General features: G+C 31.7%; 2 protein-coding genes across 2 annotated transcripts; one reads left to right on the top strand and one right to left on the bottom strand.

The window, feature by feature from the left end:
• Positions 1-14,706: 14,706 nt before the first annotated feature.
• On the bottom strand, positions 14,707-16,903 carry LOC111308902 (putative 6-phosphogluconolactonase 4, chloroplastic). Its single transcript, XM_089765668.1, has 3 exons — positions 16,463-16,903; positions 16,106-16,241; positions 14,707-15,354 (listed from the first exon to the last, which is right to left on the bottom strand). The coding sequence occupies exons 1-3, from the start codon at positions 16,828-16,830 to the stop codon at positions 14,890-14,892; spliced, it is 969 nt and encodes a 322-aa protein (XP_089621794.1). The 5' UTR covers positions 16,831-16,903; the 3' UTR covers positions 14,707-14,889.
• A 2,812-nt stretch (positions 16,904-19,715) lies between these two features.
• Positions 19,716-21,507, top strand: LOC111316024 (uncharacterized). The gene has a single exon (XM_022918041.2). The coding sequence runs from the start codon at positions 20,302-20,304 to the stop codon at positions 21,271-21,273; it is 972 nt and encodes a 323-aa protein (XP_022773776.2). The 5' UTR covers positions 19,716-20,301; the 3' UTR covers positions 21,274-21,507.
• Positions 21,508-25,137: the final 3,630 nt, after the last annotated feature.

The raw sequence follows: 25,137 nt of genomic DNA, 5'->3' as shown, positions 1-25,137 counted from the left end.
GGCCATTATTATGAGAAGATGGCCTACTGATTCAATCTGATGTCCAAAGAAGGGCAATAATAAGATGAAAATAATGCTTGGGTAAGAAAAAAATAGGTTCTGAACACGGAAGAGTTATATACTTAAATTGACTTCAACCTACAAAATCCACCACCTTTTTCCATCTTTCAAGTTAGTCCATCTTTTATAGCCAACCTTTATTCATCCTTGATTATTTTTTTTTCTGGGGTTCAGTCTCATTAATTTTTTTTTTACCTCTGCTTTTTCCTCTATCGATGCTCCCGTCATCACTTTCATTCTACCCCAGTTAATTCTTGTTGAGATTTTTTCATCTCTTGAAGGGTATCCACCTCATCCTTCTTCATTTTATCCTTCTTCGCTTTGAGTTGAGTTATTTTCAGCCACAATTCAACCTCAAAATCATTGTTCTGCTTAGGAGTCAAAATCTTTTGGTTGTAAAGATTCTGACGAGAATGGTTCTGAGGAGAAACAAAAAAAGAAAGTACCTTCATTAAGGAAAACGATGGCCAAAAGAGGAATATTGTATAGCAGGATGAATTGGTAGAGGTCCTTATGTATACTATTTGTGAGCCCGACGTGATCCCTAATCCTAAAAACTGTCCTAACATGTATTTAGTTCATCACTTTCATGCTTTGGTTATGACTTTCTTTTTTTTCAGAGAGGGATATAATATAATAATGTCAAACTCCTCAAATCGGGTCATTGATAGACTAAACCATATTGACTCTATGTGTATTGGGATTTCTTTGTGATTGGTTTAAGGTTTTCACTTCATCCTTTATTTTTTTTAAATTTTAATTTTTAAAATTTGACTATCACTTAGCTTACTCCTAACTCTATACGATACATAGTTACCTTCATTGTTCTTTGTCAACATTTAAACATATTTCCCTCTCTCCTTCTATTTAAGAGTTCTTTGTTTTAAAAAGCACCTAAACGATAGTGGGTGGTACTACATAACAGCTCGACCTAATAAGAAATTATTTACCAATTGTTCGAGCTTAATAAAAAATTGAAAGATGCTCTTTTTTACCTTGAAAATAAAAAAATAAATAAAGATGGTGAGCCAGGGGTCAAGGCTATTTCAAGATTAAGGCTTGGGAAATAAAGAATATGTTTGATACTTTCGTGGATACACCAATGGCTTTCTCTATCTTGGATTTATCAAATCTGGATAAAATTTTAGAATACACTCATAAAAGGGAGGTAATCATTAATGCCCACGAGCTGACCTCCCCATAAGTAATAAACAAGATAAAGTATTGTGGTAGGTTTAAGGAAACATCATAAGATTTTATTTTAACCTAATTCTATCTAACTATTAGCTCAATTTTATAGAAATGGCTAGCAATGACGATTTTGACTTTGGACTATACCAACACACTACTAGGCCCAAGAAAGGCCAAAAAATTTAGCTCAGGATCTCGTCTTACGGAGGAGACAAGGTCGTTAATACCTTACTCCACCATTCTCCTGTAACCTGAAAAGTAAAGGCTAGGATTGGTCAAGATCTATCCTTAACATCAGTAATAACACCTCATCTTCTTGCTAAAAAACCACGAGTTGAGGCTTCTCATTCGACTCTAGAGAATCTTCAGGCTAGGGTGTTAAGGCTTAGCTCGAAAAAGATATCTACCAATTTCAAATGCACTTTTACTGATGACCCTATCACCAACTTGACCATGATAAAAAGATTCAGCAAAGTTACGTTTCCTCTTCTTGGTAAGCACTGATTAGCTTTAGCTCGATTTTATCAGTATTTTTTATTTTGCTAATTTGAGGTCATTTTACACATTTTAACAAAAATTTTCCCTTCAACCCATGGATAATACTGATGAAGTCTTCCACCATGCCTACCTCATAATGACCCACCTGTTAAGGGTTGAGAAAAACATGGCTACCTTGGCTGAAAAACACAAGAAAAGCTCGAACACACTAGGCAATGTTTGATCTAGCCTTAGTGCATCCCACAAAAAAAATTGAGCAGAGAAAGAAATTTGACAAGTTGACAACAAAGCTGGAGGTTGTCCTGATTGACAAAGCTTCAGCTAACTCAATAAGAGAGTAAGTCGAGCTCAAGCTTAATGATGCTCAAGTTAAGATCGTAAAACTGAGGTATAAGCTCGAAGATAGGGAAAAAGAGGAAGAATACCTGAAAAAAGGTCATAGAAGAGTTAAAAGCTTTTAATGAGTGCCTTTAGATGAAGGTGGAGTTTTTCAAAAAGAACATAGCCAGTGCCTTCCAACTGACTAAGAATGAGGTACAATTTAAATTCTCTACCCTCAACCTAAACCTCTTTGATATTAATATCAACAATATCATATCGAGATCTCATCCAAATCAACCTGAAAAAGATGAAAAAAAGGAAAAAGATAATGATGGTGAGGCCTTAAAAGCCAAGCTGAAGGTAGCTCTAAAACTTAAACATGAGGTGGAAAAGGTTAAAGAGAATGGGGTCATCACTACTACTCTTACTAATGAGGATGCTGCTCCTACTACTACTACTAACGTTGTAGATGCATGATTTTTTTAACTTTTTATTTTTTATTTTTCTAAATTTTTATTAATGTATAAGGTCAATTTTTTGTAATAACTTCAAATAAGAATGATCTGCTGACATCATTTATTGATAATTTTTACAATGATTAATCAATATAATTTCTTGTTCAGATAAGCCTAAACTTCAGCTGAAGTTAGCCTTATTATCATAATTTTTTTATTCACACAAGTTTAACCAATGTTAATCAAAGAAATTTTAGCCCAGTTAACTAAACTGAGGATTTGTGTTATCCTTTAGATTAAATTAACTTGAGAATTCATCAAAGTTTTAGATCAACTTTTATTAGATCGGTAGGTGTAAACTTATTAATCATAAGTTAATTTATGTATTCAAGTATAAAATACAAGTGTGAGCTCAGTTTAGATCAAGCTACTGATAGTAGACTTTTAAATTATCTGCATTCTATATCTTTGGAATGATATCACCATTCAAGTTTTATAGTTTGTAGATCATGTCATGGATGACTTCTTTAACAACATATGACCCTTTCTAGGTTAAGACTAATTTGTCACTTTAGTCATCTACTCTTGAGGATTCTACTTTTTTAAGCACCAGATCATCTTTCTTAATATACTTATGTCAGGCTTTTTTATTATAATAATTGGCCATTTTTTACTGATAAACTGCTATCCTTGTTAAGTTTATGTCCTTCTATTCTTTGATGAAGTCAATATCGACCTTAAATGCTTTTTCATTTACTTCTAATCCTAATTCAACTCTTAATTTTGGAAGGTTGATCTTAACAACTACCATAACTTTTGCTTCAAATGTCAAATGGGATAGGGTTTTGCTAGTGGATACCTTTGTGATCATCCTCAAGGCCTATAGCACCCCTGGTAGCTCATTGATCCACTTTTTTTTTACTACATCGAGTTTTTTTTTTAAAGCTTATAATATTATCTTGTTCATAGCTTTGATCTATCCGTTGGACTGAGAGTGGGCAACCAACGTGAACCTAAAGTTGATGTGAAAGTTTGAACACCATTCCTTCAACCTTGAGTTTTCAAATTATTTACCATTGTCTGTTATTATAGATAGAGGTAAACCAAATCTACATACTTTGTTTTTTTACACAAATTTCTTAACTTGAACTTCTATAATAGTAGCCAAAGCCTTAATTTCAAGCCATTTTATGAAGTAATCTATTGCTACTAAAACAAATCTTTTCTGACTTATGATCAGGATGAATGGTCTGAAGACATCCATTTTTCACTACATTAAAAAGCCACGGATTGAAGATAAGAGTAAGCTTGATCGAGGGAAGATATTGCACGTGAGTAAATATCTAATACTTATCGCATCTCTTTACCAGTTTGGTTGCATCCATTCTGATAATGGGCCAATAACAACCTTACTTGAACACTTTGCAGGCTAATGACTGAGGTCCAATATGACTTTCACATATTCTTTCACGAATTTCTTGTAAGACATAATTTGCTTCTTTCTCATCAACACATCTTAAGTAGGGCATACTAAAAGATTTTTTATATAGTTTTTCTTTAATCATTTTACACCGATGGGCCTTTCTCATCAATGTCTTAGCTTGGATTATTTCATTGCGTAATGCGTATGTGATCAAGTATGCCTTGATTGGTGTCATCTAATTTTTTTTTTTATGATATATCCTATAAGTTTATCCTTCGTACTTTTATATATAAGCTCTTCTACCAGAACTTGGTTTGGGCTTTTTATTGTTATTCCTAAAGCTAACTTAGATAAAAAATCTATTAGAGAATTTTTTGACCTTGGTATCTTTTTTACCTTGGCTTTTTTTAAGCCAGCCACTAAAGCCATTGCTTTGCTGAAATATTTTAGAATATTTAAGCTTCGAACTTTTTATTGAAATATTTTAGAATATCTTCTTTTCAAGCTTTGAACTCTCTATTTATTTGACTGGCCATCAGTTGGGAGTCGCTATACGTGGTTATATGTGGAACGTTCAGTTTGGTTACCAACTTTGAACTAGCTATCAATGCTTCATATTTCACCTTATTGTTAAATGCTTTAAACTTGAATCTCAAGGTGTATGGGTACTGTAGCCATTCCAAGTTTATCAGAATAAGGTCGACTCATTCGCTGTGGCCTGTGATCGATTCATTAACGTATAGTTTCCAATTATCTTTATCCAAAATTTTTTACTTTTCTTCGGATTATCTTTTAAGGTATACCATGGTAAGTTTTATAACAAAGTTTACAAATACCATTGATTTTAAGGCTGACCTAGGTAATATATGTAGGTCAAATTTGTTGAGCTCCATCATCCATTTAGTTAGCTTTCCCAACATTTCAAGTTTTTATAAGACCTGTCTTAGTGGTTGGTCGATTAGTATGTAAATTGTGTAGGTTTGAAAATATAGCCTGAATTTTTTGGTTGAGGTGACAAAAATATAAGCTAGCTTTTTTATGCTGCTGTAGTTAATTTTTGGCCCATCAATACCTTACGTAAAAAATAAATTGATCTTTGTTTCTTTTTTTCTTCTCAGATTAGGATCAAGCTGACGCTTTAGTCTATGCTGGCTATGTATAGGTACAAAATTTCACCAAGTCTAGGCTTGGATAAAATAAGTAGAGAGGATAACAACTTTTTGGCATTGAGGGGTCCACCTGAAGTCATAGACGTTCATAATAATTTTTAAGAATGGCAGACATTATTCTGTCGACCTGGACATGAATCGGCTTAAGGTGGCTATTCTGTTCGTTAACTTTTGTATTTCTTTTATCGAGGTCGATGCCTTCATGTTTAGGACTGCTTGAACTTTTTTATAGGATTGCCTCTATCCCTTTTTTGTTAAACATATAATCGAGTAACTTACCCAACGTGACTCCAAAAGCACATTTGCTCAAGTTAAGCCTCATATTATATTTTTCCAAGGTGTTAAAGGTCTCTTTGAGATTTTTCAGGTGCTCCATCAAGCTTTTACTTTTATTTATCATGTCATCTACATATACTTCCATGTTACGATTAATCTAATTTTTAAATATTTTATTTATCAAACTTTGGTAGATTGCCCCTACATTCTTTAATCCAAAAGGTATTACTTTGTAACAGTAAAAGCCTTTCTCAATAATAAGTGCTACATTTTTATCATCATTTTTTAGTATTTTGATTTGATTGTAACCATAATAGGCATCCATAAAACTGAAAAGGTCATGCTCGGCACTATCATCCATCATCGATCTATAATAGGAAAAAAAAGTTATCTTTCAGGCAGATTTTGTTCAGGTAGGTAAAATCAATGCACATATTTCATTTTTTACTGTATTTTTTAACCATGATCACATTGGCTATCCATTCAGAATAGTAAACTTTCCTAATAAAATCTACTTACAATAATTTGTTGACATTCTCATCAATAGCTTGTTTTCTTTTTAGGGTAAAGATTCTCTTTTTTCATCAAATTGGTTTTACCTTGGTGTTAATATGCAACCTATAAATCATCACTTTGGTATCAATACTAGGCATATCGGATGGTATCCAAGCAAATAGGTCGATATTATCTTTTAAAAGTTAAATTAACTGATCTTTATATTGAAGTTTAGCTCCTATCTACATATGTTTTCCAAGAATGTTATCCCAAAATGGGACTGTTACAAGGTTCTCAATCAGTTCAAGTTAGTTTTCATTTGAGTTTGATTTTTAATCAATTATCTTTTTTGTTCAATTAGGTCAATATCATTTTTATGAAAATAGATCCTAATGTGACGATCAATATACTGTAGGTAACTTGCTGAATATGTATGTAGTGAAATTGGTATGTATTTTTTATTTTATACGATATTTTGGCTAACATATTAGCTCAATTTAAATGACATATAATTGTTCACACCGATTTAAAAGATCAATTATCTTTGGAGTTATTTCAAAAAATTTTAAAAATAGAATAAAAGTTTTCTTTTTATTAAAGCTTAAGAGTCAGAGCGACTTAAGAGCATGCTTCTATCAAGTGGATCTTATGTTTTATGCTTTCGCTGATGATTTTTTACTTCTTGTCAATTTTTAGTGGTTGTCATTTGCTTTTAACCTCAGTTTCTGTCGAACTACCCATATACTTCCCAATTCTGCCATTCATTATTGTAACATAACACTGTTATGCTATAGATTCTCTTTGGACTTCTCCAATCCCACTAGGTGTTAAAAATTTTACTTTTAAATGAGAATTTGAGCCTATAAGTCACATAATAAACTAGCTAGGTTGGCCTAATATCATGTTATAAGCTAATGGGACGTCTATAACTATAAATTTTATAACTGAGGTGATAGTCTTCGGTTCAATCTCTAAGAAGATCGAAAGCTTGATGGTTTTTTTTATTGGTACCTGCTTATTTTCAAACTTCATAAGCATCATGATGATCGACTTTAATTGATCTTCACTAATTTTTATTTTCTTTATATAGTTGTAGTACATGATGTCAGTTGAACTCTCGTTATCAAATAAAATTCTTTTGAGTACATAGTTATACACTAAGACCATGATTACTATAACATCATCATGTGGGTTTAGATTCTTTCAAGATCTTTCAAGCTAAATGAGATCATTTTATCTCTATAATCTTTTTCTTTTTTTGCTAAGGTGTCTACTGCCATAACCATGCCTAGGTTAAACTTTCTCTTGAACAAGGTGGAGCTACCCCCAGTGAACACATTAATCACCTTAATAATTAACCTGTTATTTATCAGTTTGGACCTTTTCTTGAATCGGCATGTCTTCTTAGGCTTTCTTTATTTCATGTTATGATTTTTCCTCTCTACCTCGAATGAGCCTCTTCGGCCTTACTTATAGTTCATTCTAGGTTGGTCTTGTCTTTTTTAACCCATAAATCTTTTTAACTAATCTTTTTTTATCAAAGCTTCAATTTCATTTTTTAGGTCGATGCAATCTTCAGTGTTATAGCCTATATCTCTGTGAAAGGTACACATTTTGATCGAATCCCTTTTCATGTTCTATCTTAGTGACTTTGGCTATCTGAGGTTAAGGGTTTCTTTCAATTTACATCAAATCCTTTCTCAAAAGGTATTTAATGCAATATGGATTTTTTTCTCCACTGGGACTTCAACCTTATGTCGTCTCCCTCTTGGGGGAGTCGTAAAAATTTTTACTTTTCTTACAATTGAAAATGAGGGATGAACTTTCTCACTTCAATTAGTTTTCATTGTAGCTTCAGTATTTATGTATTTATTGGCTATTAGTAAAATATCAACTAGAGTTTTAAGCGATTCTAACAACAAATTTAACTTTAGATAGTACCTTTTATCATGGAGTCGACTTGTCAAGATGACTACGATAACCGTTTGTTCCAAATCTTTAACCTGTAGAGCTTTTGCATTAAAATGGGTAACGTAGCTCTTTAAATATTTATTTTAACTTTGGTGGATTGACATCAAGCTTAAGGTCATTTTTTTCATTCTTCTACTACTCACAAACCTAGACAAAAAAGAGTGGTTAAGTTTTTTAAATGTAGTGATCGATCCCAATTGTAGGCTATTGTATCAGGATCGAGTTGCACTCTTCAATATGATAGCCAGGCCTTTGCACATCAAAGGTTCGTCTGTGCCTTGCATCATTATGTTAGTCTTATAAAGTTTCAAATGATTGAAAAAATCAAAAGTTTGTTGTATGTTTCTAAGGTCATCATTTTAAATCTTTTGGGAGGCATGACTTTATCAATTTTTTTAATAATGAACGAGATCTTTAGGATCTTAAACACATCCTCGAATGCCACCACTTTCTTTTTCAACTCTTTTTCCATGGCCTATATCTTAACTTCCAAGTCCTTGTTTGGTTGGAATTCACAATTTATCAATTTGGATTTTTGAGTTATAACATGTGTCTAATTATGGCTAAGGTATTGATGGGTTAAGGTGTTGTGCCTTTCTCCTTTAAAGGTTGAAAAGGCTTTCACCTCTTCGTCGCTCGATTGTCTAATGGTAACTCTTCGATCAAGGGTGATTAAGCCAGGCACTTTCGAGACTTATGGTATGATTATGGTTTATAACATCAATTTAAAAGCCTGTATCTATTTAGTCAAAACTTAAAATTGTTCCATGATCAGGCCTATCTATGGTTGGGCTGGTTGGACTGAATGTTAGCTATGATTTTTATTCCAATTAGGATGGCTATCTTTCTTTTCTATAAGGTTCTCTTTTTTGGCAGCATTGCTTTATACTCGGCTAATAAAAGAAAATATCCTTTTACCTAGCATGCCAAATATTTGTACCGAGCTCTGGCCTTGAGGCATTCTTAAAAAGATAAAAAAGAAGGGCAGTTAGAGGCAAAGATAAGGTGTGTTCCCTGCGTTTGCACTCTAATGTGCAAGTAAAAAAAAAAGAGATCGAAAGGGATAGGAAAAAGAAAAAGAGAGTTAAATGAACCTGCCTTAGCAGTGTCTGAATATTTATATTTATAGGTAAGCTGTAGGAGACCATTAGGGAATAATAAAGACAGTGTCGAGCTAATGTGACACTGAGCATGTCAGACCAACCTGACATGTTCGGTCAACACAAATGATAGAAATACCCCTAGTTGTCTATTGAAGGATTCTAAGAGAGAAAAAGATCATTATACCTTTTTAACTATCAAATGCTCTTAATATATACCATGTGATTAAGGTCAAAATGAAAGTACATTTGAGATTTAAAATGTGATACTTAATTATCTTATGATTGATTTTATTGTTTGTTACCCAAAATCGTTACCTTTTATTATTTCTTTCTTTTTCATCTAAATTTATACTCTTTCTCATAAAATTCATACTTTTTCTCTCTAAAACAAAATCAATTCTCTCTCTAAACTCATATCAATCAACAAATAATAACCTTAAAACCACCAAAATCTCTACACCACTACCACCATTACAAGTTCACATTATCACCAAACTTGATAGTTACCATCAAATCTAATAGTAACCTATTAGCCTCACCATTACCTTCATTATTACCAGACAATCAACCTTGCCATTAAAACCAATAATCCATCTAAAAAATCAAACAAAATCATCCCAATAACCTACAAATAAGAAACCCAAAAAAGATAACCAAATTAAGGATATTTGATTTTCATAGGTATTGAAAAGAGGAGACAAATGCTAGAAAAAAAAAAGAATGACATAGAATCCAAAAAAGGTATTTCATGGGTTTGTCAATGTGTTGGTGTCAACATATAATGGTGAAGTAACAGTGACGGTGGGGTCCATCAAATTTTGGGATTTGAGCATTAGTTGATGAATTTGTTCTCAAAGAATGACATTTAGAGAAAGATAAAGGGTCTAGTGGTTTTAGAAAGAGAATATAAATTTTTAGAAAGAGAAAATCAATTAACAATAAAGTCTAGTAGTGATATGAACTTGTAATGGTGGTGGTGGTATGGAGGTTTTAGTGATTTAAAAGTTATTTATGGATTGGTTTAGGTTTAAAGAGAAAATTGATTTGATTTTAGAGAAAGAGATAATGAATTTTTAAAGATAGAGTATGAAATTTTAGAGAGAGAATATAAATTTAGATGAATAATAATAATAATAATAATAATAATAATAATAATAATAATAATAATATAATAAAACAAATCATAGGATAGTTAAGTGTCATGTTTTAAACCTCATGAGGTATTTTTATTTCAACTTTAGCCACATGGTATTTTTTTTAGTTAACCCTTAAATTATATAGATATAAAAATATATAAAAATAAAAAAATAAAACCTAAAATTTGAAAAAAAAAAAGCAAAAGGATTGAAATGTATTTTGGTACTTGAATTATATTATTGTTATGTTTTAATAAATAAAAAAATTTATGATTTAATATTTAACTTTCATCTTATCATATCATTTACTCATAAATCAACTTTGTTAATAATATATTGATATAAGGGATAATATCCTATATGCCCACGTAATTTGTTGGGTTTAGTACCTAGATTAAAAAAGTTACTAAATAGGTATCTAAACTCTGAAATCGTGTATCAATTTAGTCCAAGAGTTAATTTCGTTAGCCTAAATGTTGACTTAACTATTTTAGCTAATAAAAATCCATCATCTGGACATAAAATGACATGTAAGCATGACATGATTGCTTATATGGTCGGATATTTTGAAAAAAAATTGAATCGATAAAAAAAATTTTAATTCTCGCTTAAATCGTAAACCCCAAATTCAATACATAAACCTTAAACCCCAAATTGAAAAAACTCTCTAAAATTTTAGCAAAATTCGAAGCTTGTGAAATCAAGGCTACTACCTTGTGAAATTTATGCTTAACCTTTACAAGATCAATGGCAAACAAAAAAAGTAAGATGACTTAAAGTAGATATAAAGGTTTTATTAAAGTTCATCGAAAAGAAATTGATCTAAATGAGATCACATTCACTAGGTTAGGAAATTATCTATGGCACTGGGGCAACAATTAGGAATGAAAGAAGATATATGACTCGTTAGTTCTTGGCTTGTAGATGAAGTTGGCCTGTTTGTTAGAAATCTTCGAAGTCATCAGCAAGCTCAATCAGTGGGGTTGAATGCTTCAGATCTTTGCCAATAAGGGCTTTCATCTCTTAAAGAGCAATTCAACAATTTTAAGAGGAATCATACTTTGTAAGAGCTATAGTAGCGAGGGATTTTTTACCCAGCCCGATAGTATTTGGTAGGTCCACTCTTCTTGCTGTTGTTCCTAGCATGAAAGTGGACAATGTAAATTCTTTAGATCTAGCTGAACATCTCTATATGCATTCCAACAACCAACTGGGTCCTTTTTATTCTAGTAACCACTCTCTTAGCTAACATTTTTCAGGTGATGCATATACTTTTCATCCATATGCGATAAAGAGCTACCACTTTAGGAAAAATAGGCAACTAGAAAATAGTTGGACTAAAAAATAGATACAAAAATTAAATCTTGAAGCAAACAAAAAATGGAGTCTAAAGTTGATTCAACCACTTAGAAATCAACTAGAGGGGTTCATGAAAACTATAAGAAAGCTTTAATGGACCTTTTTCACCAAAAACATGGTATTTAATCCACCCAGTCATCAAAAATAGATTATCAACCTTTTACTTTATCTTTCAGAGGGTGGGAAACCTTTTGGCTTGTTTCTAAGCCTCAAACTTCCAATTTTCCTTTTAATCATTTCTCAAATTAGGAAGTTAATGTTAGTAACTCGTTTTTGGAAAGCTCTCAAAATTCCAATTCAAATGACTTGTTGCAAGATCATTTGTTTAGAGTTGTTGTGAGTGATTGTATCAATCATATGTTTAACTATGAAAGATTGCCTCTAAAAGCCAATTTTGGCTCATTTGCAAAAAGACAGTCATTCTTGTTGGGCATTGATGATCATTCTCATTGTAGTTATTTTGATGGGAAAATCAATTGTGGGTAAAGAATTAGTAGAACTAAAGTGAAAGAATGAGATAAAAAATGAACTAAAAGGCATGATTGCAAGGAGTGGTTCTGTGTTTGAGTTTGAGGGCAATATGGTAAAGAAGTAGAGAGAGCCTTGGATTGTGGTTTTGTGTCCATATGACAATTTTTTATTGGTTAAAATAGTCAAGTCAATAACTCAACTAATGTAGTTAACTCTTGGACCAAATTGATATATGGTTCAATGTTTGATTACCTATTTAGCAACTTTTTTAGTTTAGGTACCAAATCCAAAAAATTACAATAATTTAGGGGCCATATAAGACATTATCCCTTGATATAACAAAAAATTAACAAATAAAATTATAAAAGGTGACATATTTTTATTGATTAATATCTATCATATTATGATTTTAACTAGTACCATGAGTCAACATTACAAAATGTTTAATGAATGAAAAATTAATATGTCAAATCATAATTTTTTTATAAATATTAAATCGTAAAAATAATATAATTCAAAGATCAAATTATATATTAACTCAAAGCAAAATAATTAAAGTGTGTATCATGGATATCGACAAGTCAGGGCATACATTTCTCTCCATAAATAATGTACGTATGATAAAATTAAAAATAAAATATACTATTAATTATTTAATTATGATCATATTTTTAAAATAATCATTTAATTATTAAAATTTGAGTAAATATTTTTTGGTTACCCAACCATTAGTCTTTAGTCGTGTATCTGGCAACACATTATTAGTTGTCAATCTTTAATGATCGTATATTAGCTGTCAATCTTGACATGACATTATTACATCAACTATTAGGTATCAAATAATATTACCACATAATCTAATAAAAATCGCATTTTATTGCGAACGAGGCATTATAAAATTTGAAAAAATAAAACTTATTGAAATGGTAATATCACATGATATCTTATAATTGACATTGCAATTGTTAGAGATTAAGATTGACTGATGAAAAAATGTTTACTTAAATTTTAATGATTAAATTAAAAATTTTAATAATTTAATAAATATTTTAAAAATATGACATAATTGAGTGATCAATTATATAATTTATCTTAAAATTAATTAGGATAATATATAAAATTCACCATTCTAGATTATATACAGAGAGAGTAAGAATTCGCCTACAATATTAGTGTACGAAGGAGTTATATATTTTTTTACTTTTGAATAAAAATTAAATTTATAACACTTACATTATTTAATTATTTTGATCTACTATTCCTCGTATATATATATAATATGATTTAACGTAAAGAGAAATGAAATTCTTATAGCATCAATAAATAAAGGAAAACATTAGATTTTAGTTGAGGTAATTATAAATTTAGTTCTAAAACATAATGGTTTTTTTTTTTTTTTCATTTCAGTTCTAAAAATACTGAGTTTTTTCCCTCATATTTCTTTAATATAAAGTATAAGTACTTGATTGAACCTTTTCATAACTTTTCAAAACCAACCTTTCGAAAAAAAATCCATGTCTGGGGAACCCAAATCCTTATTGGGTTGAACTCAAAGTCTCAAACCCCTTTCAATTAGGGTTTAAGTTCTTGTCTCATCTCTCTTGATCATTGAATTAGCTAGAGGATCTCTGGGGAAAATGAAAAGGAAATACAATAATAAGGTGGCAAGTTTCCCCATTGTTATATATACAACATTTAAATTAAGGATTTTCTACCTGTAAGTGAAGGTGGATTTGCAGAAGGATGTTTTAGAGGGTTTAGTGGATATACATTCTCTAGATTGATTCCATTTCAGCTTGTTACTTTCTTTATATTAAAAAGAGGTATCTTTCAGTTCCTATATATCTTTTTTTTTTTTTTTGGATGTACATTGAAAGAGAGACAATCGACCCTAAGTTCAATCCAATAGGAGCATGGTTTATATAATGTTGAGAATTTTGATTGCACTACTACTAGTAAAATTCAATTACGCAACAACTGAAGTTCGGATCTTTCTTTGTAACTTTTTGATGTTTTTCAGACTTTTTAAGTTGTTTTAGCTTATGTTTGAATTCAATTGCACCTCCTGTAGTTAAATTATAATTATCACTGATTAAATCTAAATATCAATTTCAATTAAATTTATTTAGTATAAATTTTTTATTTATACATGCCAATTCCGTCATTCAAATACAGAAATTTTCAGTCAGAAGGAAGGCATTCCTAAATTTTCAGTCATGTGCTTGAGGCAGCAATCAGCATCCAAATTTCTTACCTCTTCTTTATGGATAAGAATAATTTACATTTGCTGACTATGGCACTGCAGAATCAATGAAGCATAATCCTTTCCCGACTCCACCCCATCAAAGATGAACTTAAATTGTCCACACAAAAGCACATATTCTGTTACTTTAGATTGATGTTTAAAGTAAAAAAGAGGAACACAAGAGTTAAGTGGAAATCTTTATCGGTTGTTCCTTTTTTATTTTGTAGCATTGACGATTTCCCAACAGAGGTTTTGATTCGTTGCTTGTCTGTCTGGTCATAAAACTGTACCAAGGCCGATTAATTCTGGAAAAAACCACAGACTTGCACAGTAAGCCCATTCGAACTGCTTTGTTGCGTTTCATTTTTCAATCCTGATCCAGCTGCTCAAAAGAAAATTATCCCCACTCGAGGAAACTCGGATACAATCATGGAATTTAGTATTCAGGAGTTAGTAATCTGGATGATTAGTATGAACTTAATGCGATTCACGAATATGCTGTCACCGAATTCTAGATAATTAACACAGGATGATTACAATGAACTACAATTTATTAAGATCGCATTTTTTCCATCACGTGAAAGAAAATGCTTGCTAGTCCCGTAACTATCAGGGATACAAACTCCAGTAGCACATCCACTGGTTAGACGACATAGCTCAAATTAACACAATCAAGTATATCCAGAGAAGCAACTCGGATAAACTATAGACACAACTTACAGCTTTGAAGCTGCATCTTTGTCCAAAAACCACACCAACTCACCTTCCGGTGAAACCATCTGAACAGGCAGAATATTGGAATTTTGACTATTTCCTAATGCAGCATGCACAGGACCAGCTTGACCAGCACCACACACCACCAGTGCAATATAAGCAGATGAGTTGATAACAGGAAAAGTGAAGGTAATTCTCTCTGGGGGAGGTTTTGGTGAGTCCTTAATGAAGGTAACCCACTTTTCGTTCTCCTTGACCAGAGGGTGGCCTGGAAAGAGAGAAGCCACATGTCCATCTGGTCCCATTCCCAGAAGCATGAGATCAAACTTTGGAAATCCAGTAGCTGGTGAGACACTAATCACGCCACTCTCAACCAAATGCCTAAGACAGGTCTCATAGTCATCAGCTGCACCTTCAGCAGGCAGTGCATCATTGATGGCATAGACATTTCCAGGAAGAATTGTTACCTGCAGGAGAGAAAATACACGCTTAACTTGAATGCCTTGGGAAATTGGAAAATACTAACACCACCATAGAACCTGCACTGGAAGATAACTTGGCTAATTACTAATGACAATAATTTCATCTTGCACAGACCAAAAGAATTTACCTACCAAGTACCAAGTGAAGGTTGAATTACGGTGCAACATAAAAATGGTTACTTGATAGCAGTCAAAATATTGATCATTATCAGGTTGGGAAAACTACAATGCATTTTAAACATTAACTTTCGTCCTCCTAAGGTAAAAACCAGAAGAGAATCAAATATATCCTCACTTGCATAGCACCAAGCAGTATGTTTGGAGTTTGGATATACAATCCATACTGGATTGCTCACTTTACTTTACAAATGATATGATATTACATGTGAGCTCCAAAAATAGCAAATTAGCAAAAAAAAACAATGCCATGTTAGCAATCAAAGACTAAAAACCTTTCTTTTTTTTTTGGATAATGGAGTGAATTTTATTATCCAAGAAAAGCAGGAAAACCTGCCGCAGATAAAAGCACACTACGACAACAGGCAAGCACATTACAAGCAGAGCAACTCCAGCTCACTCAAACGCCTACGTACTCAGCCCAAACTTTTACGACTAAAAACCTTTTCATATCCATCATATTTAACAGAATTTAGTAACAATTAACCCACAACAGATTCATCATCATTTCAGCAGTGAGAAACAATAAACTAGAAACACAAATTTTCTTTGATTATACCTTTGAGAGAAATCCATCAAAAGCTAGTTTATAGTTACTGTCAACATGATCCTTCGGAACAACCCTTTCATCCACCCAGAAAACCCGCCAGGTTGACCAATCCACCGAATCAATATATGGGGATTCCACCAGTTTCCTGAAAGTTCAATTTCCCACATCATCAATTATCAGAAACCATGCAAATATTAACTCGAAACCTAAAAACTTTCTTTACATACAAAAGAAGAAAGGGAAGTAACCAGAAAAGGCACAAAATTTTGTAATATTTAGTGACGGAGCCAATTCATTTGAGAAAATAAGGGGAAAAAAAAAGGAAATGGTAAAAATTAAGTGAAAAAGGGAAGGGCAGTTAAAGACCTGAGAGACTCGATGAGAGAACCACCAGACAAAACGACAGTAAAAGTGCCTTTCTCTTTGGAGAACTTATCAGCTAGATCGGCGGTGTATTTAGCGAGGGATACCGACAGATCCTCCTCGGAATCAAAAACCTCCACGTTTCCTTTCCCTTTCTCGGTTGCGGACCCCGCCATCGACGCCTTGGCTCTCCAACAAAATCTCCCGGAACCCGGAACACCTTTAATCCCGGTCGAGATGGCAAGCGTCTTATGCGTAAGGGGCTGCCGGAATAGCGAGGCCTGGATAGGAATGCAAGGTAATCTTCGATGTGACGGAGATGAGAAGAGAGTGCGAAGTGGAGTTGAGAAATGAAAAGGTGAAGATGCCATGCGCAGTGCGCACTACAACTTATAATTGAAGCGAGTGGGTGTGGACCTGACTGACCCTTGATATAACAAAAAATTAACAAATAAAATTATAAAAAGTGACATTTTTATTGATAATATCTATCATATTATGATTTTAACTAGTACCATGAGTCAACATTACAAAATGTTTAATGAATGCAAAATTAATATGTCAAATCATAAATTTTTTATAAATATTAAATTGTAAAAATAATATAATTCAAAGATCAAATTACATATTAACTCAAAACAAAATAATTAAAGTGCGTATCATAGATATCGAAAAATCAAAATATACATTTCTCTCCACAAATAATATACGTATGATAAAATTAAAGGTAAAATATATTATTAATTATTTAATTATGATCATGTTTTTAAAGATAGTCATTTAATTATTAAAATTTGAATAAATATTTTTTGGTTGCCCAACTATTAGTCTTTAGTCGTGTATCTAGCAACACATTATTGGTTGTCAATCTTTAATGATCGTGTTTTAGCTGTCTCTTCACGTGGCATTATTACATCAATTATTAGGTATCAAATAATATTGCCACATAATCTAATAAACCACATTTTATTGCGAACGTGGCATTATAAAATTTGAAAAAATAAAATTTATTGAAGTGGTAATATCATATGATATCTTATAATTGACATTGTAATTGTTAGAGATTAATGATTGAGTGATAAAAAAATATTTATTTATTTTAACAATTAAATTAAAAATTTAATAATTTAATAAACATTTTAAAAATATGATATAGTTGAGTGACCAATGATGTAATTTATCTTAAAATTAATTAGGAGAATATATAAAATTTACCATTCTAGATTATATATAAAGAGAGTAAGAATTCGCTTACAATATTAGTGTACGAAGGAGTTATATATTTTTTTACTTTTGAATAAAAATTAAATTTATAACACTTACATTATTTAATTATTTTGATATAATATTCATCATATATATATATATATATTATATGATTTAACGTAAAGAGAAATGAAATTCTTATAGCATAAATAAATAAAGGAAAACATTATATTTTAGTTGAGGTTTAGTTCTAAAACATAATGGTTTTTTTTTTTTTTCATTTCAGTTCTAAAAAATACTGAGTTTTTTCCCTCATATTTCTTTAATATAAAGTATAAGAACTTGATTGAACCTTTTCATAACTATTCAAAACCAACCTTTCGAAAAAAAATCCATGTCTGGGGAACCCAAATCCTTATTGGGTTGAAATCAAAGTCTCAAACCCCTTTCAATTAGGGTTTAAGTTCTTGTCTCATCTCTCTTGATCATTGAATTAGCTAGAGTATCTCTGGGGAAAATGAAAAGGAAATACAATAATAAGGTGGCAAGTTTCCCCATTGCTATATATACAACATTTAAATTAAGGATTTTCTACCTGTAAGTGAAGGTGGATTTGCAGAAGGATGTTTTAGAGGGTTTAGTGGATATACATTCTCTAGATTGATTCCATTTCAGCTTGTTACTTTCTTTATATTAAAAAGAGGTATCTTTCAGTTCCTATATATCTTTTTTTTTTTTTTTGGATGTACATTGAAAGAGAGACAATCGACCCTAAGTTCAATCCAATAGGAGCACGGTTTATATATTGTTGAGAATTTTGATTGCACTACTACTAGTAAAGTTCAATTACGCAACAACTGAAGTTCGGATCTTTCTTTGTAACTTTTTGATGTTTTTCAGACTTTTTAAGTTGTTTTAGCTTATGTTTGAATTCAATTGCACATCCAGTGATGTAATTAAATTATAATTATCACTTATTAAATCTAAATATCAATTTCAATGAAATTTATTTAGTATAAATTTTTTATTTAATTTTTTTAATGGTAATTATAATAAATTTTATTATTATTTTTAATTTTACCAAAATAAATTTTACTTATCATTTAAATTAACCTTAATCGCAATTTGCAACACAGGATAGTAGTATTAAAGTTTATGGGATGCAAATCCCTTTTAACTTTTCTGTACTGGGCTTTTCACATTTTCATATTAATTTTACCTGAGGTATTGATGATGCAATATTGACGGAGCTGACGATTATCAATCAGAATTACGAACTATTGGTAGTATAAGAGTAGTCGATAACAATTTTGCCGCTTTTGGTTCAAGGATCGATCCTAACCTCTAAAGTTTTTAAGTTTACACCTCGAAGGTGCCTCACCATGTGGTCAAAAAAAAAAAAAATTCCCTCCGGCTTAATTTGTTTGAGTGATATCGATTTTTTTTATTTTAATATATTTAATAGTAAAATTAAAATTTTTTTATAAAATTAATGTTTTATAATTTTTAATAACAAAAAATAAAAAAATATAAAAATATAAAAACGTAAAAATTTTAGATGTTAAAAAAATATAATTTTCAAACATAAAAAAAAAAATGAATAAAGAAAATGAGACAGAGAGAGGTAGCAAGATACAAAAGGATGAGAGTTCGGAGAATTCAAAGATGTTCAGAAGTTCGCGTTCTTCTTTCTTGGAGGCCGGAGCAATAAATTTAGATGTGCTTTCAGGATCACTTTGATTAATTGAAGAACGAAAATCGTATACTACTATTACACTTTTTTTTACCTAAGTATATTTATATTGTGATGCAGTAGGTGGCAGGTGCTTGAAATGCACGAAAATAAAGTAAAAAAAACAAAAAGAATTCTCTTTTATTTTTATTATAAAGTAAACAAAGTTCGGGAATAAAAATAAAAAGAGTAAATTTTGAGTTTTAAATTTTATTTTTTATATTTTAAAATTAATTACATAAATCAACAAAATTAAAATTTGGGTTTGAATTATCTTTATTTTTTTAAGTAAAACAGATAGTGATTTCTGCAAAGACAGGGTTTTATACTATTAATGGAAAGTAGGATTTTGCTGAATTCGGACCTCTCAATGATATCTAGAGACGGCGGGGTGAATATTGCCAGGCCCAACAAAATCTGTCTGTTTTGAGAAACAGGTCCAACCGTTAAAATATATAGAAAGCCATCGTACATATCCATGGAAATTCCTATAAAATTGTCCGAACAACAGACATTATTATTGTTCATTCATGTCCTAAAAACTGCCACAACCACCAGACATCCGAAATCGAAGCAGCCATCTTAGATCACCACGAAAAACTTCTCATTTTTTTCACTCTCTGTTTTTTTTTTCTCTCTCCAAAGAAACTCCCAAAAATTTTTTCTAGCTGTGCACCAGCCTGTTTTCCTGCCGGTTGGGAGTAGGGGAGAGAAATCAACTCTTCTTCTCAATCCATTACCCCTACCGACTCCCAATTATGCCTTTCCCTTGGGTTTATGGGTTATTTCCCTTTCTTCCAACTTTTGTTCCTACTATCACCGCAGCCGCCACCACACCCTTCAGCTATTTTCTAACAATTTCCGCCATTACCCTTATCATCATCTTTTATAGCCAACGTGTGCCATGTTCTTTATTCCTGCTTTACCATTCATTGACTCGGCCATCGATTTTGCCACCATCTCCTTCATTGCTATCCTCCTCTTCCTCTCTCTTTTCTCTATTTGCTTCATATTTCACCTCCGTTTTAAATCCCGAAGATGCCGTCATTTGCAGAATTTCAACTCTCTCTGGACCTTCCGATTCCTTTTTGTCTTCTTCATCACGTCCTGGGCCCTGACCGAACTGCTGCGCCTACCCTATTTCCGTAGAAGCTATTTTTATCCTCTCTTGCCACAGCTAACTTTGCCACAACGAGCCAACCTCTGCAAAGTCCACCTCGTTCTTTCTTTAGGGTTCTTCGAGCCTGGTTTCCTAGTAACCCTACTTTTCTTGCTCGAAATCTCCGTCAAGAAAACACACCCAAGAAGCTTCTTCAGTGTTTTCTTTGTCTTGGACTCGTGTCTTCCAATTTTCCTTTTACAAGTTTACTTTGTGTTCTTTCAGGGTCGGGAGATACGTTTGCCAGAACTTTTTCATAGGAGTTGGTTCCTCTGCTGGAACAGCCATGACCATAACACGGTTTTGTGTGCGTACCCTTTGCTAAGCACCATCTTGTTCGGCGTTTTTGGAGCCGTCTTTACGTTGTCATTCTTATTTTCATTCTGGAGAGTTGTCTCTCATGTAATCAACAAGGCCCTTAGGGTTCGAATCTTTGCCCTCGCTTTGGCAGTCATCATAGGTTTGCCATTGCAGATCCTGTTTATGGGGTTGTCTGTTTTTTGGACACCAGACAAGACCGCTTTCGATGGAATAGCTCTAATTGTGTTCCTTACCACATTCACGTGCGCCGTGGTTGGAGAGGGTATTTTGGTGATTAAACCGATAGCGGACTCCTTGGCCGCCAGAGGAGGAGAAGGAGGAGAGAGTTGCAGGGTGAATAGTCACGGTGAAATGTCGTCATTGCCAGGGTCTATGCAGGAAGGGAATGTTGTGTAAGGCAATAGGCTACCGCCTGACTCCCTGATTATGGGCATAATAATGGTGGATTTCGATGGTGGTAGGAGGCATTTTGGTAAATTTAAAAAGATCAAATCATCAGGCTGAGAAGAATCCGTAATGCAAATATTTTGAAGCAGTGATTTTCAAAGATACATGTATGTGTTGGATAAATTGTTTTCCTCTTTGATTCAATCTTTTAGCATAGAGCCTAAAATTACTTTTTTTTTTCTCTTTTTCTTTTTCTTTTTTTTGGTGTTGTTTAAATTTTTGTTTTTGTTTTTTCAATTTTACGATACACATAGAGGAAAAGATTATCTTTTGCCCATAAAATGAGAAAAAAAAAAGATTTAATAAACTAAATACCTTATTTCTTCATTAATTTATGTTTAGTGCATTATTGTAATCAAATTATGTTGAATCATACATTGGATGCTAGCTGATTAATTAATATTAAATTTTCCAAAATCCTTTCAGAAATAGAAAATCTGCTAATGGAATTAAGTGGCAGAATGCCATGAGACTTTGTTTTAATGGTAAAAATGAGGTTTTATTATTTTTATATTTTATCAAAATTTTAAATTGTATCATTTTCATGTAATTTTTGTATAATTCTTTGTGTTGTGTAATATTATCATGTTTAAAATGTCATATCTTTTATTATTAAGGATATTTTATAATTATAAATGTACAAATTATCTTTTTATCATAAGAGATGATTTATTGTTGATTCAAAATTATTTTGATCATTTACTACGAGTTGGCGTAATGAATAAAATTGACATAACGAGTCAAATTGATATAATTTCTCAAAACAAATCATCAATACAAACCGGACAGATCATCAATCCATCAAGGATAAATACCCCCCGATATCGGAATATAAATCCACATTAAAAAAAAAAAATCTTAGTCCAGGTCTCCAGGAGCATGTCAACTTGGACTTGAATTTAGGCCATTTAGGGGGCTTGACTTGTCTGCTATATTTGAAAAAACAAGTGCTGATTAAATCTTGAAAATCAACTTTTTCTAGAGCAAAGCAAAGCAAATGGCTCCGATTGTAGAAAATGGATTATACATTATGAGGTAGAGATATAGACATGGTCTTGGACCAGAGTTAGATGGCTCCGATCTCCTGAGCCCGGAATATCTTAATTGAAATGGGCTGCCAGTGCCCACCAGAGAGAGGATCTTAGATAGGACGGACCCCTTCTTCTGGGCCTTTGGTTTCCTTTGGGCAACTGTGCTCCTAGAGGCTTGAACTATAATGTTAATAATGAAATTAAATAAGTAAATAGGAAAATTATTTTAAAAAATATGATGCAAAGTTAGTATTGAGATTTCATTTTTTTTTCCTTTTTAAAATGTGAGATAGAAACTTAAATGATAAAAAATTAAAAAATGTAAATGTTATGGTTATTGAACTTTAATTTTGTAAAAATTTATTCTTTTAAAGTGATGAATACATTATTTGAATCAACATAATTTATTAAATATAATAATAGTGAAAATTTTTAAATTTACAGTAAAATTAAAATGATAATATATTTTTTAATATATTTATATATAAAATAAAAAAAATAATTTTAAAAAAATGAGACATATGATATCATTTTAACTTGTTTATAAAATTAAAAAATTTTATTATCAGTGTATAAATAATTTTTTAAATTAAATTTTAAATTCAACACATAAAAATTTTATTATTAAATCATGTCAATCAATCAGCAATTTTTTTAATGAAAAATCATAATTTAAAAATAAAAAAGATATAAATAATAAAATTTAAATTACAGATCGAAGAAAAATACGTTAGCTACTAAAGCAATACATGGGGTCGAAGAATCAAAGAATACTACACTAGCCGCTAAGACACGTGCATTCAAAGCGGGTCGCCTTAAACTTTGGAATGTTTAAGAGGGAAAAAAAATGAAAACCAATTAATAATCAAGTCATTAATTAGATACGCTAATCCTTGTAGGGCAAGCTAATCGATTTATTAAATAGTATTGAAGATAATCATGTCATGTGAAGGGACATCCTAATATCATATCTAGCGTTTAACAAAAGGTTAATTAAATATTTTTTTAAAAATAAATGTCATAATTATTTTTAAAATTTTTTAATAAGATATTTAAATTTAAAAAAATTAATAATTTTATAATTTAAATATCATATTAATTTTTTTTAAAATTTAATATTATATTAATTATTTAATTATAATTTAAGAATCACCCATTATATTATATTATATTCAAATTCTTTCATATTTTTGATTAATTGTAATTGAATTTATTATACCATCATATAAATATTAATTTTAATTAAAATTATTCAATATAAATTTTTTATTTAATTTTTTTTCAAACCCAAATACAATAATTTTTTTAATTATAATTACAATAATTTTGATCATTATTCTTTATATTATCAAAATCAATCTTTTCATCCATTTAAATAAAAACTTAAGGGAAAAAAAAAAAAAAAACCCTCCCATTACGCCTTACTTCACTCTTTCTTTCTCACAAAGCAAGAGCCAAGAACCCCACAACCACCCGACTTTTTGGAAGGCCTTCCCTTGTTCATTCCTTCCTTGTCCCTCCTTCAATCGTGCAATTTGCATCTTTCACTTACTGACTTTACTTTTTTTTTTTTTTTTGGATTAGGTACTTGTCACGGATCGAGACTTAAGCTCTGAATTCGCGCGATTTTGAGACTCAGACATTCACCCTTTCGACGTCTCAGATCAGTCTTTCTGTCACGGTTCACACCCTTATGAGATATTGTCCGCTCTGACCCCCTGATCTCGCAGTTTTGTCCTACAAAAGGCGCCTCACAAGACGGAGATGGTGTGAACCCTTTTATACTCTAGTGATATTTCTATTATGTTCGATGTGAGATTCAGGACTCTCCTTAGGTCCGTGACATTCTCCCTCACCCAACCTCGTGACGCCCGCATCACGGAGGCTGACCACCCTGCCTACCTCCCTCGAGGGGCTCGACGTAGATCGAACGGTTTAGGGCTGGCTCTGATACCACTTGTCACGGGTTGAGACTTAAGCTTCGAATCCGCACGACTCCGGGACCCGGGCATTCACCCTTTCGGCGTCCCAGATCAGCCTTCCTGCCACGGTTTACACCATTATGAGGTATTGTTCACTCTGACTCTCTGACCTCACGATTTTATCCTACAAAAGGCACCTCACAAAACGGAGATATGTGAACCCTTTTATACCCCAGTGACCTTCCTATTATATTCGATGTGGGATTTAGGACTTTCCCTTAGGTCCGTGACATACTGACTTACCGTAATTTCTTTTTCTCTTCTCACACTTAAATTGGATGAACTTGAAGAAATATTGACTATTTATACATTTATATTAGTGGAAATGAAGCGACCCTAAATATTGACTCCGTGGAATAATTACTACCTATTTTTCATTAAAATAAGTTATTTGAACTCAGAATTTATAACAATTATTATTATTTTTTGTATAAAATTTTGTGTCACACTGATAATTTTAATTATAAAAACTTTAAATGATAACGTTAAATAAGATAATTTGTATATAAATATATTAGTGCCCACTAATGGGATAAGAATCAGGCACCTTTCCAATCCCACTCAAAAAAGAAAAAAGTTGGTCCATTAATTATTTAATTCAACGCAGACTTTAGAGTATTAAATCATTTTCCTCTTAATAATATGAAGTTATGAACAAATTGACTGGTGCAATTAATTGGATTGTTACAAGTTTCTGCATGTAAGATGGTAAACATATATATATATGACAACATATATGTACAAAGAACATAAAAGAAGAAGAAATTTCTTTGGCTTTTCCGACGTTGCATCATTTTTTT

Source organism: Durio zibethinus, chromosome 9 (genome assembly GCF_047325235.1).
Source record: "Durio zibethinus cultivar Kanyao isolate XHJ-2024 chromosome 9, ASM4732523v1, whole genome shotgun sequence".
NCBI lineage: Eukaryota > Viridiplantae > Streptophyta > Magnoliopsida > Malvales > Malvaceae > Durio > Durio zibethinus.
This window is presented reverse-complemented; position numbering and strand designations above follow the sequence as displayed.

What these genes read in the sequence shown, in the direction of transcription:
- LOC111308902 (XM_089765668.1), bottom strand. Translation starts at nt 16,830, where the DNA reads ATGGCATCTTCACCTTTTCATTTCTCAACTCCACTTCGCACTCTCTTC. An exon ending in TCTCTCATCGAGTCTCTCAG is followed by an intron (nt 16,242 to 16,462) that starts GTCTTTAACTGC and finishes TTGAACTTTCAG; the next exon opens with GAAACTGGTGGAATCCCCAT. An exon ending in TTGATGGATTTCTCTCAAAG is followed by an intron (nt 15,355 to 16,105) that starts GTATAATCAAAG and finishes TCTCTCCTGCAG; the next exon opens with GTAACAATTCTTCCTGGAAA.
- LOC111316024 (XM_022918041.2), top strand. Translation starts at nt 20,302, where the DNA reads ATGTTCTTTATTCCTGCTTTACCATTCATTGACTCGGCCATCGATTTT.